This window comes from Ciconia boyciana, chromosome 1 (assembly GCF_034638445.1).
Source record: "Ciconia boyciana chromosome 1, ASM3463844v1, whole genome shotgun sequence".
NCBI classification, from domain to species: domain Eukaryota; kingdom Metazoa; phylum Chordata; class Aves; order Ciconiiformes; family Ciconiidae; genus Ciconia; species Ciconia boyciana.
The window spans coordinates 191,744,973-191,764,766 of NC_132934.1; the positions used below are offsets into that span (position 1 = coordinate 191,744,973).

Below are 19,794 nucleotides of genomic sequence, written 5' to 3' on the forward strand. Positions count from 1 at the left end.
CTATGTATCTCTGTTATTTAATGGCATTTCATAGTAGGAGCTGTTTCAACACAAAATTAGAAAGAATTCCTTCCTTCATGCCCAGTAGCGCTTATGACTTTGGGATGAACGGCAAATTAAAATTTCTAAGGGTAGGGTTTATACCTACTGTCAGAAATCAAGGCATTCAGATGCACAACGTACACATGGTGATGGATCTCAACAGTTTAGATATTTCTAGAATGGGATGGTTCCTGGGAGTACACCTATCTTTTCATTAACTATGGAAGGATCCCAGCTTGAACGAGATGTCTAAATGTACAGATGGCTAATATCAAGTGAGATTACTGCCACCTCAAAAGAAGATGATTTGCATAGGTCTTTCCCTTGCATGTTTTTCTTCCAGTGTTTCATGGCTAGTAACTATCACCTCTGACTCAAACAGATCCATGTTTTTATGTTTTAGTGCTTAAATTGTAGTGGCACATGTAACTTTGAATCCAAGATTACCATGTACAACTTTGTTGTGTATTCATAGGAAAAGTCCCTTCCAAAGTAAGAAATGTCCCAACAGCACCAATTTTAAAAATACCTTTATCAATATATAAATACCTGTGCATGTTCTACATACTATGATTTTTTTTCAGATTTTGCTTTGGCAGCACCACACAACTGTATAATCCCCAATTAATGTATTCAGTTGCCAGGAATTTCTTTAATATACTCTGGTTCACTAGAAAATTGAGCACACCTCTTTTACTTTCTGTTTATTGTCATGATTGTATAGCAACTCAGCTATTTTAGTTAGACCCTAAGGGCCTTCTCTAGAAATAAAAGAAGAAGAAAAGACTTTGATGATAGGTACTGAAGGTGAATGTTTCCTAATTAACTTGCATTGAATGCCAGAGGAGATAAGGTAATGTTGCTAGTGCTGACTTGACTTCCACAGGAAAGATCTCATGTAGTATTATTAAACTTTGACCTTTTCTGTTTGTGTCTTTTGACCTGAAGAAGTCAATGTATAATGTTAATCCAGTCACAGTACTTGGAGAAATCACAACTTAATGACATGCTGTGACATTCGTCCAAAGAAACTTTGTTAAGTAGAAGATGAATTTAAACAAATGTCCTGGTTTAGCCCCAGCTAAACAATGAGAAAAATATATCAGTAGATGTGAAGTAAGGAGACTGAAGTGGACTACAGAATTTAGTACGATAACATTACTATAGCTCATAGGCATATATGTGACAAAGCTTTTATCCACTTCTTAGGCATTTTCTGAATGAAATTTTATTGTTATAAGCTAAAGAAAAGGCTTTTTATTTCACATAGCATACTGTTTTAACTTATTAAAATTAATTTTGTGCACTGCAAACAATAATAACCAATGCTGCTTAAAATCCCCTGCTTATTTATGCAGAATTTCAATCGTGACTGCCAGGGTGTTAAATCGCTCACACATTACATAAATATGTGTGTATATACACAACTGGAAATAAGCATATATGTATACGTGTGTGTGAATACATAAATAAATATGTAAGGTATAACTTACAGTTTATCTACTCTGTAGTCTGTACTCTGCTTTTTATAGAACAGGCAGCACAACAGATCTCAGATGAAACAAAATGCATATAGACTTTTCTGTTACCATGCATTATGTATTTGTGCAAACTAAAAGCATGTGGTAGAAAACTTTACTGGTAAGTGAATTGTCAGTAGGTTTTTGAATGCTCTGGAATTTTTTGTGGGAATACTTTCACTGATACAGAAAGCAAAAAAGGAGTTCTGTCACATTATTTCAAACATGAAACATGCAATATTTTAAGTGCAAAAAGACAAGTGAATGTTTGTAAAAAATGATCCAAACTTATCCTTCAAAGCCGCCTTATACGTACAATATCCAAAATATTGTTTACTTTTACCAACAGATGTTTCAGTTGTTACATAATGAAAATGTTCTACTCTAATGTCCCAAACACTTCCCCAGCTTTTTTAATAAATCCTGTAAGATTATTATTATTTTATTTATTAAATAATTCCTGTTTAAAAGTTTGTAGCATTGAGGCAAGTTGTGCTCATAAATGCAGCAAATATTATACTTAAAACTGAACGGTGGTATACAAACCAAATTACTTCTCACGTTTTCTAATGGCAGTGTTAAAATAAAGGAGATTTCTTGTTAACTTCCCTAATATCTTGTGGGAGTTTCATAAACTGTTAAGTTCTATACTACGTTGTGATTTATTAACTTTCATCATTTCTTATTCAAAGTCATTCTAGGTTACTGTTAAAATGACTGTATAAGCCTATGAACGACAATATGTTATTTTAAATGCTAAAAACAGTATATAAAAGTGTTCCCTCCCAGGCACTGAGGTTCCCACTGAAGTTAGATGCTCTAATTTCCCCACCCCAAATTCTCCCCACCCCAAACTTTCCCCACCCCAAACTCCCACCCCAAAATGTATCTCACATTCTCCCCACCCCAAACTTTCCATATACATTTTAAGCAGTCAGAACACCTTCAAAAGCTGGGTAATCAGCTTCTTCATGGATATATTTTTTTATAGCTACTCTCCCAATATTCTATGCTCTGCTATCCACAAACTGTAAACTTCATGAATTCATCAAAATTGTTCAAAAAATCAAATTGCTGTAAAAAACCTACACAAATAAACCTGTATTTGCTATCATAGCAAAGTCAGATAAACATATTTATATTTCAGCTTGCATTTGGTTTATGTTCTGTTACTTTACAAGAAGTGTTATTTCAAACTGTTGTATTCATTAATGCTATATGATTACCCAAATGCTCAAAAAAACCAGTCACCTCTGTCACAGGATTACACAAGAAATTTTAGGCAGACTGAGTATTTACGATGCAATTAGATGGGTGTCAACTTCCTGCCTTTAGGAGCTGCCTTTTATATCCTTAACTAGGGAGAAATCACTGTGCTGATAATAACCATCTATCTTGGCATCAGACTTTCAAAGATTACTGTACTATATAATTCCTCACATTAGTCTTTAGGAAATATGACAGTGTCACAATGGATGGTTTATGGCCTCATAGAGAGGGACTAAAATAGCTTATCACTATTCCTTTCACAGAATTTACAGTCGAGGTGTCAGCCTCCAAACTCCATGCATAAATGAGAGCAATTGTACCAGGAAACCTTTTTGCTACCACTCCCAGAAAGAGAGTTGCCACACCAATGCTAGGGACACTGAAAGAGAGGCTTGAGGCTGTAATGATATTTACACATATTTTCCAAAGCAGTTGGTGATACAGTGTGCTGATTCTACTCTTCCTTAGTCACAGACCTCTCTCTAATCACCACCAGAAGTGTCCCTTTCAATGCAATATCTCAAGGCTATTGATCGCTTGAAAAAAGGACATTATTCTGTTAGCATTTCCTTATGGAGGGGATTTCTAAAGCATTACTGTCTTTTGATTATTTGCTTTATTAAAAAGACATAGGAAGCATACATGGACACTTCTAGGCAGAAATTTAAATGCAGCATCAAATCAGAAGGAATCTAGCTTGCCTCTTAGCAGCTGCTAGATGGCTTCTGGTCCATCAGGACCTCCAATAGGGCCTTTTGGAGCATAATGCAATGGGCTTGAAGGTTTTGTGGACACAACCTCTTAATCACACATGCAGGGTGACATTTTGAATTACACTTGTTACTGTGATAGAATGGAAAGGTGCATCTCCTCACTCCCAATTTGCTCATGTGATTTCTCAAACCATAAAATATCAATAGTAAATTCTTTAAAAAACTCACATAGCTTTCTAGCAGTATTTTCACATCTCAAGACGGAAGCAAAATGTGTTTTAACCACCAGGAAGAAGTGCAAAAATCCAACTTCTACATGTTGATTTCTGTGTGATGCTACCTGTAGTTTCTGTCCTGGACTGGGAATATCACTTTATTACATGATGTCTTACCATCATCCTTGTCAGGTACAATGGTAATTTGAGTGCTCGGGAATTCTGCACCAATTCTTCCACCCATCGGCATGCTCAGCAAAACATCAAAGGTCTCAGCCTCTTCATATAATGAATCATCTATGATGACTATCCGACACATTTTTTCTCGTTCGTCTTTATCAAAACGTAGAATGCTGTTGTGATCCTCAGGTCTGGATATGTAGTCAGAGTAAGAAAGTACAGAGGTTGGGGCAGTGCCAGATGCTGTTCCTGTGGCATAAAAGGAAAACAGTCACTATACATACCCTGGTTATAACAAACTCCTCACAGAGGCTGAATTCTATTTTCATTATCTTTTAATTTCTGTTTACTTTTAAGTGATAAGATGGGCTGAAACCTCTGGCCAGGCTACATTTCTGAGGTCCTTGGACAAACTACTTCTGCTATATGATGCAATGCAAGCACATGGCTCCTCAAATTCATTTGCAGTTTTTCAGTCAGAAGGAATATTGTAGTCTATCACAAGAGACACAGATTGACAAAGGAGACCCTGTGAGGACTACAAATGAACTCCTTTAGTATATTTTTTCAGTTGAAGATATCAGTAGACCAGAAATTAACTATAAGCACAGAGAATTTGATGAAAACAAATTATTTTTATTCCAGATCACCTCACCAAAAATGTTGCTTCACCTCTCCAGGTGAAAAATAACAATAAAAGCACAGGTGTGGAGACCCCATGCTCTGTGTGGATATAAACAATAGGAGATTGACAGATGGAGGAAGGAGAAGGATGACAATTAAGCAATATTATTTTATACCAATTTTTTCAAGATACAAACAAGTAAAGGATATCCTGGGCAATCACTGCAGTGCTTTCAGTTCTGATCACTTTCAGACATATGGGGCTGCATATAAAAATCTTGCACAAACATAAAGAACACAGATCCTCTTCACCTCCTAACAAATAGCAGAAATTTGGAACATGATAATTTTTCTGCTGTATTCAATAATACTCTAAGACAGATTGCAAAGATGAATACATTTCCAGTTGAGACTGAAGATATTTAGATGAAAAAGTAATTAACAGAGTTATAAACAATTTTATTATGCAATAGATGGAACAACTCTTTTTGCTTTTCTGTCTCTCTCCCATTTTTGCCTTTTTTTTTCTATAGTAGATTCTGTTACCTTGTTGTGTGTAGCAGATAACCATCAGTTCCTGGCTCACATCTCCACTTCTTCTGACTGGAATAAATAATTCACCAACATCTTCTTCAATAATATAGGTGGACTGAGGAATAAAGACAGTTGATTCTGCAAAGAACAGACACATTTGTTTATGTAGATTTATGGCCTCATAAAGTCACCTATAAAATAGCTAGGAGCATTTTATCATATTCTAAAGTGCTAAATAACAAATAACTCATATTTATCAGCAATGATGATAAATTTTAAGAAAAACTTGGAGGGTGAAAGAAGTAGAGTTTCTTAGTCTTTCAGAAATGTAAAATAAAATCAGATCATTAGGCCTGAATTTACAAGTCCTTACTAAGTAGTCTCTAATGTGACTAATTTACTTATCTAGTGTTAATGGTGCAAGACAGTGTTTGGAGAATATGTCCACAAGGTCTTTATTTTTATTATTTCCATGCTATTTCATTATTAACTGTTAATCACAGAAGTATCAATAACATAGCTCACACACAGGCAGTGGTTCTGCAAGGCCATTCTTTATCTTACTCCATCAAGATAACCCTGAAAATCATTTGGCATTGAGGATGCAAGATTGAGCTCTTTCTATCTTACTTTGACTTGGAGATTTGATTTGAGTTGGCTACATGTCTATACTCCTGTTTTACTCAAAGGAGAGCTAGCCAATACAGTCAGTGGAGTCTGGAGAGCAACATCACCCTAAAATGTATCAGACCGAAGAATGTCAGATCTGTTTTCAGGGAAAAATGACACTAAAATGCATTTTAAACCCCTTCATTATTTTATACTCATATAAACAGATTGCTGAGTTTTATGCTGTTACTAGGATTCAGGATCAATTTTGTTCTTATTCCCTCAAATACTCAAGAACAAAAGGTGGTTATGCATGTAATTATAAAGCACCTTTACAGTTTCATTAATATGACTGCAACCCAAACAGAATATAATTCTGTATAATATCAAATCAAGTGGTATCAGCTGACTGCACAAAGCAATTTTTTTCATTATTTCAGAGTACTTCGGCAAACAATGTTCTGAAAATTGTCATGTGACTTCTTTGAAAACATGTTCCAGGTTTTATTTCTCCAACTGGAAAATACTACTAGCATGACTTAAGGTAAAAGCCTTCCTTAAAAATGCCGTAATTCAGGTTTGATAAGATCTAGACACTTTCACTATTCCAGCAAGTCAAAAATTCAATGTGAAAAACACCAAGTCCCTACCTTTTTGTTTTAAAGTAAAACAGAAGGTAACACTAAAAAAAAAACTTTTTCCTTTTATTTCTCCCTTTAGAATTAAGTCGACAAAATGAAAAACTCTATACTTCAAAAAAAATGCAGGAATCTGATTTGTTCTGTTTCCTGTCTCTCTCATAATTATCCAACTAGGAGTAAAATGACACTATCAAAGACCTTTTGAACAACATAAAAGCTCAGAGGAGAATAATCTACATCATCTCAGCTAGTATAAGAAAACATGTCCTCATACAATCTCTTTTTGGAATAAAACATTAACTAATGTCCCATATACCAAGGGGCTGGTACAGCTTTCCAAACAAGCTCATTATTTTGGTGCTAAGACTACACCATTCAAATCAATGAATTTTAAAATCATTTTGACTGGAAGCAGCATAAAACTTTTGATGGTTCCTATTCAGTTAGCATCTGAACTTGTTATACCCTGTACTTTAAAAGATGATTAGGAAACCTGGTCCTTCCCCTCAAAGGTCTCCCTATATTTTTTCCTGTAGGTATTCCTTGATTTGCAGTTGTGCATTTGATTTTCTCCTACTCAACTTCACTTTATGTATAATTACTACAAATTCTCTGGGACTGTAAAAAATTTACCTTAATATAAGAAATAGAAAAAACTATGGTTGGCATTAAGAAGACTCAGACAATTATCTTGAGTCGTGCTATCTCACTGATCATAGAAAAGATAGAGAGATTTAACACATTTTCAAGTAATTTCTCTGTCTCATACATACTGCTTTTCAAGTTAAGCACTATTTTTCTCAGTGTCTAAATATATATGCCAGATAACCTCTGGTTTAACTTGCATTTGTAACTAGGAACTAAGAAACCTCTGACAGTTTTCCTGCTCAGTCTTCTTCAAATGTTAATTAGGGAAGACTATATAAAGCAAGCTGTTACAGTCATCTAATACTTTAAATATTCCTTGAGGACAGTTTTGTGTGACCATGGCCCATGGGTTCAAGTGTCTGCATGCAACTGAAAAGCAAAACAACCACAGCACATTCTACTTTTTTTTTCTTTTAATCAGCTTCTTTCTTCATTTACGTTTAATGATAATTTTATTTGTTCTTGACACAGCTTGTGCTGTACTTGGTCTAGTGAACCTTACCCTTACTGAGCTTCACAGCATTAAGGCCTAACTGATGCAATGAGTCTGCTCCAAGACCCAAACTTGTTGGGACCATCCAGCCTGGACTGTCCTGTACCATCCTCTCCCACATTAATTATGGCAAAGTAAATCAAGTAACCCTCCAGCCACCTGTGCAGATACACTCTGTTTGCAAACACATTGAACTGAAAACCTATCATACCTAAAATGAAAACAAAACTAAACAAAACAAAAACCCTAGAAATAATATATCATAGGAAAATGCAGGTATTTCATCAGAGCATGCTACCTTAGTTACATAGTCATGAATCACCTAAAATGATAGGACAAATGGCTACCCAATGCCCAAGTCTGTCCTCAGAAATATTCTGAGGAAAGGTAAGCTTCACTATCCACTGTTACTCATAGCATTTGCCCTCCAGTTTATCTTTTGGTATATGCACATATTGACAGTACAGTTCTGGAAAGGTTCTTACCATCTCCTGGGTCAATAATTTCCACTGTCGATACATCAGGAAATTCCAGAACTGCCATGACAGGCTCAGAAAGAACAATTTGAAAGGACTCAGACTGTTCATGTTCACCATCACTCAAAATCCGTACTCGCCATGTAGCTAAGGTCTGGCCAGGATTAAACTGCACCTGCTTCTGGGCTTTTCCTCTGAAGTCTTTATCTTTCTTGGCAGTACCATCTTTGGTGCTAATACCTGCCAAAATCAGAAATTCTGGTCATTAAAAACATCACTTGTAACTTTTATCTCATTATGTCATCTTTAAAAAAAGAAGTTCTAGAAAAATATACTTTTCACAACTTGAGAGTGTCCAAGCCAACTCTGTTACTGTTGATGAATTTTATATTGGTGTCACACATAGAGGTGGAAGCACATCAGTTAACATTAAGAAAGGCAGTTTGGACAGAATTAGCCAAAGCAAAACTAACTACTAGAAAAACTCTACAGTCTTGGAGGTTACAGTCAAGTTTCCATTTCTCCATAATTCAACTATGGATGCCCAAAAGGGCCAACAGATTCTCTCCCCCCCAACCCTTAACCTTCTGTGTTCTCTTCTGTTCCAGAACATCTAAATAACATGCTGTCTGAAACATTCAAAAATATTTATTTCTCTTAGAAAAAACAAAAACACACCTGGAAAGTTCAGCCTTCAAGGAGAAAGCTAAGGAAAACACAAAGACACAAAGGGGTAAAACATACAGAATAAGGATGAAAGAAGATGTAAAATCTGAACCATTATGGTAATTCCCACTACAATAAGCATTTTTTTAAATGATTACCCTCTCATTTCAGTGTTTGCATAATGACAATCATTAAACTCAAGTCAAGTTGAAACTGCAAAGCCAAGGGATAAAATCCAATACAGCTCATGCCACCCAGACAGCACAGAACTTACAGCCTCAGATCCAGGCTGCTCTAAAATGGCTTTTCATTGGCATTTCCCTCCCGGTTTAAGGCTGTCTGACAGGCCTTCATGGAAATTAGACAGTCCTTCAGAACTATCCCCAACTCACGCATTTGGCCTCTGTTTGAACCCCACAGTACCACTCAAATCTTAAAGGTCTTTCTCAGATTTTCAGAAAACTTAAAACTTCTCCCTTCTCTGCCTGTTTCTTCCAATGGTATTGTTTAATGTACTAAAACATATCACCTTTCCCTACAAACCTTGCCTTTCGTGCTTCCTGCTTGTGCCTCCTCCTAAATCATAGCCAATATTTTACATAACATCCATAACCCTTCAGCCCCTTTGGCACTGCCCATGGACCAGAAAGGCCAGTAAGCATCTTAACCGGTATCTTTTATGTTCTTTCCAACCCTGAAATTCCATTTTGCAGGATTAAGGTAGTCAGAGGCAAGTTATTCAAACTGCTTTTGCTTGATTTTGAGTCAGCTCAATTCAGAAACTGAACTTGAATCCATAGGTAGAAAATTTTGTAAACACTCTATTTGAAGGACCAGAAGTCAAATCAGTATCTGTTAATCAGTACCTATAGGAGATCATTATACCGATAACCAATAACCCAGTTTTTAATAATGATTTAAGCCACCCACTTATCTCAACCCGCAAAGCAGGCGCTAACATTACTGGTGGTAGAATTACATTTATCTGCAGTTAGCACTCCACTTGCTTCTTTTTGTATTAACCCTACCTCATCTATAGGCAATCCTACAAGACATGTATGGAATGGTTGTTCCGGTTGTTCCCTAGATACACAAAAAGCAGTTTGATTCAGCGTTCACGCTAAAGACACCCATTCTATCAAAAGCAAAGGATCATTATTGGTTGCTCTGTAACTTTTATCACACAGCATTTCATTGGTTTATAGTTATCTTGTTGTTCCTTCTTTTGCATTCTTTTGTTCTCTTTTTTCCTCTTGGTCCCTCACCCACAACCTTAGTTCAGAGACGTGTTTATTAAGTCAAGGTCATTGGCATACTGATCTCCTATAAGTACTAGTAATTAATTTAAACCACACATCCTTAACTTTGCATTTCATTCATCTCTTTTATTCTTTTACTTTCTTTAAAAGTTAGTCCACTGTTCAAAACAGAGCCTTTTAAGTTAGATCCAGTTAGTTAGTGGCTATATCCCTTAAATCTCATGCCAAAATAGGTGTCCTAAGTACATGTCAATACCTGAAACTCAGATTTTTATTCAGAAAAAGACTTAAACAGAAACCTGATTTCTAAGCATGAACTTGTGCTCCATGCCAGGTACATATCTCTGTGCTTACATATCTCTGCAAAATCAGCTTTAAACTCAGTGCATTTTCTAAGCAGTGTAAGCTCACCATAGGTTTCAACATGAAACTGTACAAGGATAATGCTCCCTGGTCCACATGCATCACTAGGAAGAGGATGGGAACAGATCCAGAAGCTAGAGACAGGTGTGAGGTAGCAGAATGTGATAACACAATCTTTTTTCACTTTTTCACTCCCCAGACACTGCAAACAGCTTTCAACACCTCCTGTATCAGCTTCAGTTGACTGCCAACATTGACTGAAGAAAATGAGCCTAATGCTCGTAGCTGCTAATCAGACCAGCTCACAATAGCCTTCCTGGAAAATGATCTACGTTTATTGTTGTCTTCCCAATTGCTACAACTGTATTTTCTCATTACAGGAAAAATAAAATCTGGACAGGAACTGTATTCTGTGAAACAAATACAACAGTGGTATCAATCAAATCAGAGAAAGAAGGATTGGGTCCTGGGTTGTTAAGTCAAAAATTAATTGCAGAAGACAAAAAAAAAAAGTGAAAATTTCATCATATAATGAAAGAAATCATATACTTAGCATAACAAAAGATACATGCTTTAATAAATAAACATACTCCTTTATATGTAGCTTGCTTAGTATGAAACACTAGTAAAAGGATATAGCTGTATTGATACATTTTACCAACTAGCTGGCCAGTGATTTATAGAAGTAATTGATAAGGTTAAAATTGAACTTACTTATAAAAGAGGTTTCTCCCAGGTAACCTCTCCGTTTAAGAACAACATCAAGATATTTGGAGTCTTCATTTACTAAATAATACTCCTTTTCTAAGGAGATCCATGCCCAGTTTAGGCGAAAATGTTGATTCTTCAGCTTATTGCCTCCTGCAAAACAAAATGATAAAGATATATTTATTCATTTTTATTTTTTGTTAAATACTACTTTGTCTTTTGAGTTTAATGTAGCTTGTATCCTCGGTAAGATGTGTACCTTAGCTGAAAATTACAGGTTTTAAAGATTTAAAACTAAGAAATAACAAGTAAAGAACTCAACCATGATACATTTGGTACATATAGGAATAAATTTCATCTTAGATGCATACAAACTAGTCACATTCATTCCAGAGTATGCTAATTTTCTTCTTTTTCAAGGGAAAAAGAACAAGAATTAATCAAAATATATTTGGGATGCCTTTTTTAGAAATTACAAAAATTGTGGATGATCCAAGTTTCTGCAGAACTGTATTGGTATTTCCAAACAGCACACAATGTAGGACATCACGCAGAACTTCCTCTATATGATCTGACTGCCAGAAGCAGTGGAAGATCCTTAGTATCCTGAGAGACTGGAGATGATATCTACCATCTTTTAGACTGCATTTACCCATGTAGCCTGCTTCTAAAACTCAGTATTTTGTTCACTAAACCTAACATTTTCTGCTCTTACTGGTTTAGAATTTATGCATCAGCACTGTATGATTTTAGGAACAGCTTTCACATCTTTCTAGGAAATGGTTTCAACAAGATTAAGTATCCCTGATACATGCCACAGTTTATAGCTATGCTGATGCCCTCCTAAGCTTACATGCTTGTAACTGTTGGGTTAAGTATGATTGCCTGTGTCACCTAAGAAGATTCAGAGAGATACAAATGCTTATCGGAATTCTCTTAAACTATTTGCAATGACCTGTCTCCATGATATGATGAATGCCCCCAACTAAGTAAGCTCCTGAGATGTGTTTTGAGAGACAATTTTCAATAGACCAAAAGGTGTCCTCACAGTTCTTTTTACACAGGCACAACTGTAGCAACATGTTCCTGGTGATGAAAGCAGGCTCCAGGGATCCTTTCCAAGGTCTCTACTGTATCAGTAGCACAGCAGCTTCCCTGCAGTCTCACTGAACATCGATGGTTTCTGTGCAAACAGTGGGAATTGAAAGCTCAGGACAGCAAGCAGTACACTCAGCTAGGGAAACTGAACGGTTAACATGGACCAAGTCAGCATCTCTGGCTGCCAGCTGTTGATAGTGTTGTCCTTAAGTTGAAACTGTTATTTCCTCTTACCATAATTGGAAGAACCCTCACAGTCCTCCTCAAACAAAAATGCCCATATATTTATCAGCAGAAGTAGGCTCCCTTTTTTGAAGCCAAAGCAATGCAGGAATATAGGAAGCATCCCTCAAAGTTTTGGAGGGGATGATATGGAAGCCATTTAACTCCAGCTGCAAAACACTAAGCACCAGCGTAAAATCTGAGCATGTCTCAGCCTAAATCTCTTGTTCCCAGCAGAAATGAAGCTGTGTGTCTACAATTAATGGGATTTGTACAACTGTAAAGCAGCAGGAAGTGTTTACTGACATGGCAGGCTTCATAGAGTTTTTCTTAGTCTAAAAAAGCAATCCAGAAACAGCAAATGCAAACAGATGGCACTCTAAGGTCCAGTTAAAAATGTAGCTTTTTTTTCAGTTGCAAAGGTAATAGCTGAAAAGAGCTAGCACCCATTTCACTGACTATAAACCAAGTATTTGTACAACAGACTGAGTATCTCAAATTAGATTAACACATTTCTGATAAAATATAGCACAGCTTTACTTCCTTATGTATAGTTTACCTCCATCTCCACAGTAAAACATACACTTGTCAGTGTAGGGATTCTGGATGCCACAGATAAAAGGGCATGACAAATCAAGTTCTGTATATCATCCTATTGGATGTGTTTGTTATTGCTCAGGAGAATCCTCTAATTCCCACAGCAAGAATAAAATAATCTGTTCAGCTCACTGAAGGCAGATGCTCACTCAGCAACTGTCTTCTAGGAACGCTGGCTTGTGTGAGAGGCTGTAGTCTGATTTCCTTCCCACAAGGTGCTGCTACAGAACAAGGTTTGCTCAGGTAATGACTGCCTGAAATGTGCAAGGACTTCCCTTTAGAAATTAACACTTCTGTACACAAGCCAGTGAATAAAGTAATTCCTTTGAACAGCAGAGAAACATATCTAAGTATTTCAGTTCACACATGTCTTAACTGCTGGAGGAAGAGCCAAATGGAGGTTGGTTTTCCCTTTCCAGTTCCTTCCATTCTACTCCCTGAAAAATTAGGCAGTCCTTCCATATGCTTCCACTCTGCTTCAAAGATAAGCCTCTATATTTCTTTATTGACCTGTCTACTGGGAAAAAACGGCCACCACACTTGCGTAATCTCACATAAAGGCTATGGTATTGTGTAAACAAAAGGAGGGAAATGGTTACTGGAGTATCACGCTGCACTCCTTGCCCTGCTTGTTTCTGCTCTTTTGATCTCTATTGTTACTGACAAAGGGGAAGGCTACAAACACACATACCAAAAACTGTAATGAGCACCACAAGAAAACCAGTAACTACAGTGTTAGCTATACCAGCACTTACATTAGGTTAGCCATATGTTATGTCTTCCCATTAGTTTCTTGGGACAAATGCAACAGAATATATCTCGTTCTTTAATCTAGTGAGAAAAGCCACTTGTGTGCCACCCTTGAACACACTACCCAATTTAAACATAATTTGACAGAGGGATAACAATTTCTAAGATATAAAAGGAATGAAAGTTTACTGCCAATTAGAGGAGAGAGAACCTATTAGTATCACTACTAAGAAAAAATCCTGCTGCATGAGCTTACTATAAATGAGAATGTCAGACATCGGAAACCCCCCAGCTGAAGGAAAAGCTTCTAGCAGAGTTTGTATCTTTTTAGACAGAAGAGATTCCAGCCAGGGGATGGAAAGCAATAGGAAATCCGGTATCATTTTTTCTACTGTCCAAAGAACTAATGGTTTAAACGTGTTGTGGACACAGGCACACAATCTACAGATTATTTACACACAGGTCTCTTATGTTTCATCTCTAGTGTCTTAAATAGTTCAACCTTAAATGTAATCTACATCTGCACATAATTACGGAACACATAAAAATTACTATACAAGAAAAAAAATCCCAGCTGTTTAAAAGGAACAGTCATATGGAGAAATTTCAGTAGCCAGCTACCAAACTAGTTCATTCCTGTCATTGATACTATGGAAAATGTTGAAGTATACTGAGTTAGAAACCTAATGAGAGGATGAAATTTAGGAAGCAAAAAGCACAAGAAAGGCAATATGAAAGATTTAACATTGTCTTAATTCCACCTATTTCTTGCTTTCAGCAGTTTCTTTCTATTTTTTTCTTAGAGTAGAAAAACCAAACCAAAATGAAAGTATTATTTCTAGGGGGCTTCCAGCAAGCCTTCATTTCTACAGGCCTACTTCTGCCCCTGAAATAGGTATTGTTCACCTTTTAGAATGTGCAGTACTAAAACCATCAGATTTAGAATTTTAAGAAAAGAATTTAGATATTTTAGATCTTGCTTTCTTCATTTTGTGCTTTTTGTGTTCAGAAGAAATGTTTTCTAAATTATACAAGCCATTTCATGGTCCAATGTCCCCAAAGAATAAAACCGATATTGTTGTTGTTATTACTATTGTTGTTATTATTGTTATTATTATTATTACAGACGTCTGACACAATAGACCAGGAAGCATACAATACATCTTATCTAATTTCAGGTACTTATTTTTGTGTTAGAAATCCTAAATTGTCTTTATAGCCAAAAGTGAGAAAGACGCATTTTGTAAGGCTATGACTTATTTTAGGCATCTGTTTTTGAATGAGATTAGCTGTGCCTCATAATATGCAGAAATATGTCCATTTTTCCTCAGCAGCTGTTAAAGATGCCTGTTGCGATGAGTTACACTGTAGTCATCTAAAGTTTATTATAGTCATCTAATGTTGGGTAAGATGTATTCCACCGTGCCTGAACTAGACGAAACTGGGCCTTTTGTACAACATAGTAGAGCCAAGCACCAGGCAAACATAAGGTCTGTAAAGAATATTAAGAGTATAGCTTTCAGAAATTATAAAACATCAGAAATAAAACTGCACATGCCATCTTAATTTGGTTTCCTATTAAATGAATTATCTGCTCTACAATAACATTTCTATAGGCAAATGAATTTTGCATTGCTCACTAGCACTTCCCTTGGGCATAGTCAAACATTTAGCTGCTAGGCAAATAATTAAGGTACTATACCTCAATGACAGTTTTGCTTTTGTTCCTCTCCCAGACAAGTGCTTGTAATACAAATACATCAGAAGTTTGGAGAGGGAAGCCATTACCAGAGTCCTTTTAAAACTAAGCAAAAGGAAGGAGGGCCATGTTACAATAAGGCAAATCCAAAGTAATTTTGCTTATATATCAATGAGATGTGGCTGGCAAGACATTGCTATAGTGATGCATGAAAACCTATTTCTTGGATTTTTCCAGAGATCAGAGTGCAGCAGTTCTAAATCAGAAGATGCTAGACAGGACGTGGTGCAGTGAGACACTCAAAAGAAATGAGATGGCAAGAGTTGTGAGGCACAAAGTCAAAAACTTTGTAAGGAGTTAAGGCTAAGGATCTAGAGTAAGGTGGGTCACGAAGTGACTTCGTGACTGTGACTTCATGCCTGACTGAGGCTGCTGAGGACAATATACTCTGAAAAGATTTGCTTGAATATGACAAGTCAAAAGATGGATGTCACCTAGAATCAGTCTTTGTAGGAGTCCTGTCAGCAAATTGCTCACCTGTCAGAAAACAGTGATATATTATTTTTGCATAGGTCATCAAACCAGAAATTCCTAGAAAGATCAAGTCATCCAGAAACTCCAGTTTCAGCTACTCAACATGAATAAAAGAGGAGGGGGAAGAGGACTTGGTCAGTAAATTGGTTAAAGAGAAAAAAATTAAAATGAATATTCCCATTTAATAATTTATCTTTCTAGCCATGCTGCTCAGATATCTTTAAAAAGACATAAAACCTCCCTGAGAAATACAGACTAGATTGTCAGAACTTTCTACCATGACACAAAGAACTCAGAGAAGGCTCTTCTCTCCACAGATCACTGGGCTATGTGAAGACAGTATAAAATATATCTCTGTCATTAAATCGTGTCTCTTGAGCACCGATAACCTGAAGGGCGTTCCATAAAGAATGTCTGATTGTAGCTTTGCTGTCCCTAGGAGCTACCCCAGAACCCTAATTCATAAACAAAAGCATACAACTACACCACAGTGTTCACTTATTGACACCATAGAAATTGATGTATCTTGATACAGATATTGGCTTCCCTACATGGTATCCATGCCATAATCAGTCAGAGATGAATCAGCTAAAGAGTGCCTAACCTGTATAATCATAGCCACACGGACTCATCGTGTCCCCAAGATATAAGTCTGTACAAACACAGCTGTCTGGTACTTGTAGAGCTTTATGGTGCCACATATCTGCCCTCTTTAGTCATTAGGTGAGGTTGTTTAATGGGGAAAAAAACTTCTATAAATTCTTCCAGGCCAAAGAACATACATCAATCACAAGAAAGATAGAGAATAAAAAACAAACCAAACAAAAGGTAAATAAGAGTTGCTTTAAAAATTTTGGAAGTGATCATGGACTAGTGAGATTGCAAAGATTTCAGAATATCACCAGAGGAGGAGGTGACACGTGCTGAGGAGGCCCCACTGTATAATAAACTGCCAGAAAATGAGAAGCAATATGCCCTGTTCACTGATGAGTCCTGTCGTATTGTAGGAAAACATCAGAGGCAGAAAGCTGCTGTATGGATTCCTATATGACAAGTTGTAGAAACTGCTGAAGGAGAAGGTGAATCGAGCCAATTTGCAGAAGTAAAGGCCATGCAGTTGGCTTTAGACATTGCTGAATGAGAAGAGCGGCCAGTGCTCTATCTCTATACTGATTAATGGATGGTGGCAAATGACCTGTGGGGGTGGTTACAGCAATGGAAGCAGAGCAACTGGCAGCACAGAGGCAAACCCATCTGGGCTGCCGCATTGTGGCAAAATATTGCTGCCCGGGTAGAGAACCTGGTTGTAAAAGTACGTCATGTAGATGCCCACGTACCCAAGAGCTGGGCCACTGAAGAACAACAAAACAACCAGCAGGTGGATCAGGCTGCTCAGATTGAAGTGGCTCAGGTGGATCTGGACTGGCAACATAAGGGTGAATTATTTATAGCTCAGTGGGTCCATGACACCTCAGGCCATCAAGGAAGAGATGCAACATATAGATGGGCTCGTGATCAAGGGGTGGACTTGACCATGGACACTATTGCACAGGTTATCCATGAATGTGAAATGTGCGCTGCAATCAAGCAAGCCAAGCAGTTAAAGACTCTCTGGTATGGAGGATGATGGCTGAAATATAAATATGGGGAGGCCTGGCAGATCGATTATATCACACTCCCACAAACCCACCAAGGCAAGTGCTATGTGCTTACAATGGTGGAAGCAACCACCAGGTGGCTGGAATCATATCCTGTAACCCATGCCACTGCCCGGAACACTATCCTGGGCCTTGAAAAGCAAGTCCTGTGGCGACATGGAACCCCAGAAAGAACTGAGTCAGACAACAGGACTCATTTCCAAAACAACCTTATAGACACCTGGGCCAAAGAGCATGGCACTGAGTGGGTATATCGCTTCCCCTATCATGCACCAGCTTCCAGGAAAATCTAATGATACAATGGACTGTTGAAGACTACACTGAGAGCAATGGGTGGTGGGACATTCAAACATTGGGATACACATTTAGCAAAAGCCACTTGGTTAGTTAACGCTAGGGGATCTGTCAATAGAGCTGGCCCTGCCTAATCAAAACTTCTATGTACTGTAGAAGGGGATAAAGTCCCTGTAGTGCACATAAAAAATATGCTGGGGAAGACAGTCTGGGTTATTCCTGCCTCAGGCAAAGGTAAACCCATCTGTGGGATTGCTTTTGTTCAAGGACCTGCGTGCACTTGGTGGATAATGCAGAAGGATGGGGAAGTCCAATGGGTACCTCAAGGGGATTTGATTTTGGGTGAGAACAACCAATGATTTGAATTGCATGATGTTAATTGCTATATAATACTGTATGTCATCAATTCTATGGTTGCTATAAGCCATATCAACGGTATCCCAGTAAGAATCACCCACATTAATGAAGAATGAATTTTGATGAAACCAAGAAAAGTGCAGCAATGATAGAACCAGACAAGCACAGTGGTGAAAGAAGAAAGAAGAGTTCCTTTAAAAATTTTACTCTTGGTCTTTTCTCCTTTCTTTTCTTATCTGCCTTCCTAAACAGACTGCAAAAGGAGGTTAATAAGGAGAATCACAGCAATTGCAAAATATTAACAACCACACCTATAGGTCAGGAGTCATTGTAAGGCATAATTAGAACCATAGCAAGACATCTTAACAAATCATATGTTTCCTCCCTCTTCCTTCAGTTCTTTCCAGGTCCTGCTACTTCTTGCTGATTTGTTTGCCTGTCTGCAAGAACTGCAGTCTTTCTTCTTCGGTTCAAAATATTTGACCCTAGTGGGTGCCTCATTCAGACAGAGTTACTGAAGTCGGCACTACTCTATCCTCCTTCCTACGGATCTCCTCATTGCAGCAGGTACATGAAGCATCTGAAAAAGGAAACCCACTCCTGAACTTGAGTTCAACCTGCAGAGAAAACAAAGACACAGAGAGAGGAAAGAAAAGGGAATTGTCCATCTTTAGACATCTGTTTCATTTGTTCATCCTCTGATTAGCCTCCTTCTGTGCCAAGCCAACTTAGTTAATATATACCAGGATAAAGTTACCTCAACAGTTTTATTAGAAGTTAAATCTGATGTGAAATGCAGAAATCTTTATCCCAAACATCATGATCCTCCATTTAGCCTTGGAGCTCCCTGTTTCCAACTTTAGCACTTCCCAAGTTTTTTGATCCCCACACCATTTGCTAGTCATTAGTCATGGTTTGTATGAACATGTTTTTTGCCAGACTAGAGAAGGAACATATAATCTTAGGTGATTCTGCTAGTCAGAATAAATACAGAGAAGATATTATATGTTCAGCTCAAGACACATAGTTTCATCAACTCTGATTTGCTATACTATGTCATAGTCCCAGTACATTCTAGTTCCAGGTTAAAAAGCAAAGGTCTCAAGTAAATCTTGTCTGCCAAACTATTAAATAAAACCCCACCTATAAAATAGATAATAAACGTTCTTTATTCAGTGCATTGGGGCAACACATCATATGCTATTCCCTCTGCTATGAAAGATCATCAGAAAAGGCATATCCTGTAAAATGGCCTTAATTTCATATAGAAAAACTATTTGCAGAAATGAAATGCATAAATAAACCCAGCACATAAAATATGCCATTAGAATGTTTTGAATTGACTTCAACAATGCATAAGCTAACCTAATAATTTTATCCAATTAGAAACCCAATAAAATGCTTCACCTTTATAAGTCTTTTTCAAATGTGCTATAATGGACTCCAATCACTAAAATAACTTGCTGAACTCTGCACCCTTCTGCACTCTCTCTGCCACTGTAACTCAATATATTTGCAGAACAACCAAAACCAACCCCCTAAACTAGCCCCTAGTGATTAGGGACTAAAACAATGCTTTCTCTGACTTCTCATGAGAAAACACACACTTCCCAGCATTATGGACT

General features: G+C 37.3%; 1 protein-coding gene across 1 annotated transcript in view; it reads right to left on the reverse strand.

Moving 5' to 3' along the window:
* LOC140649496 (FRAS1-related extracellular matrix protein 2-like) overlaps positions 1-19,794 on the reverse strand; it is a 115,893-nt gene that overhangs the window by 21,685 nt on the left and 74,414 nt on the right. Inside the window, exons 3-6 of the mRNA XM_072856827.1 lie at positions 10,967-11,113; positions 7,974-8,204; positions 5,110-5,235; positions 3,937-4,188 (exon numbers count right to left, since the gene is read on the reverse strand). Coding sequence (XP_072712928.1) covers positions 3,937-4,188; positions 5,110-5,235; positions 7,974-8,204; positions 10,967-11,113 — 756 coding nt within the window. The remainder of the gene's footprint in view (positions 1-3,936; positions 4,189-5,109; positions 5,236-7,973; positions 8,205-10,966; positions 11,114-19,794) is intronic.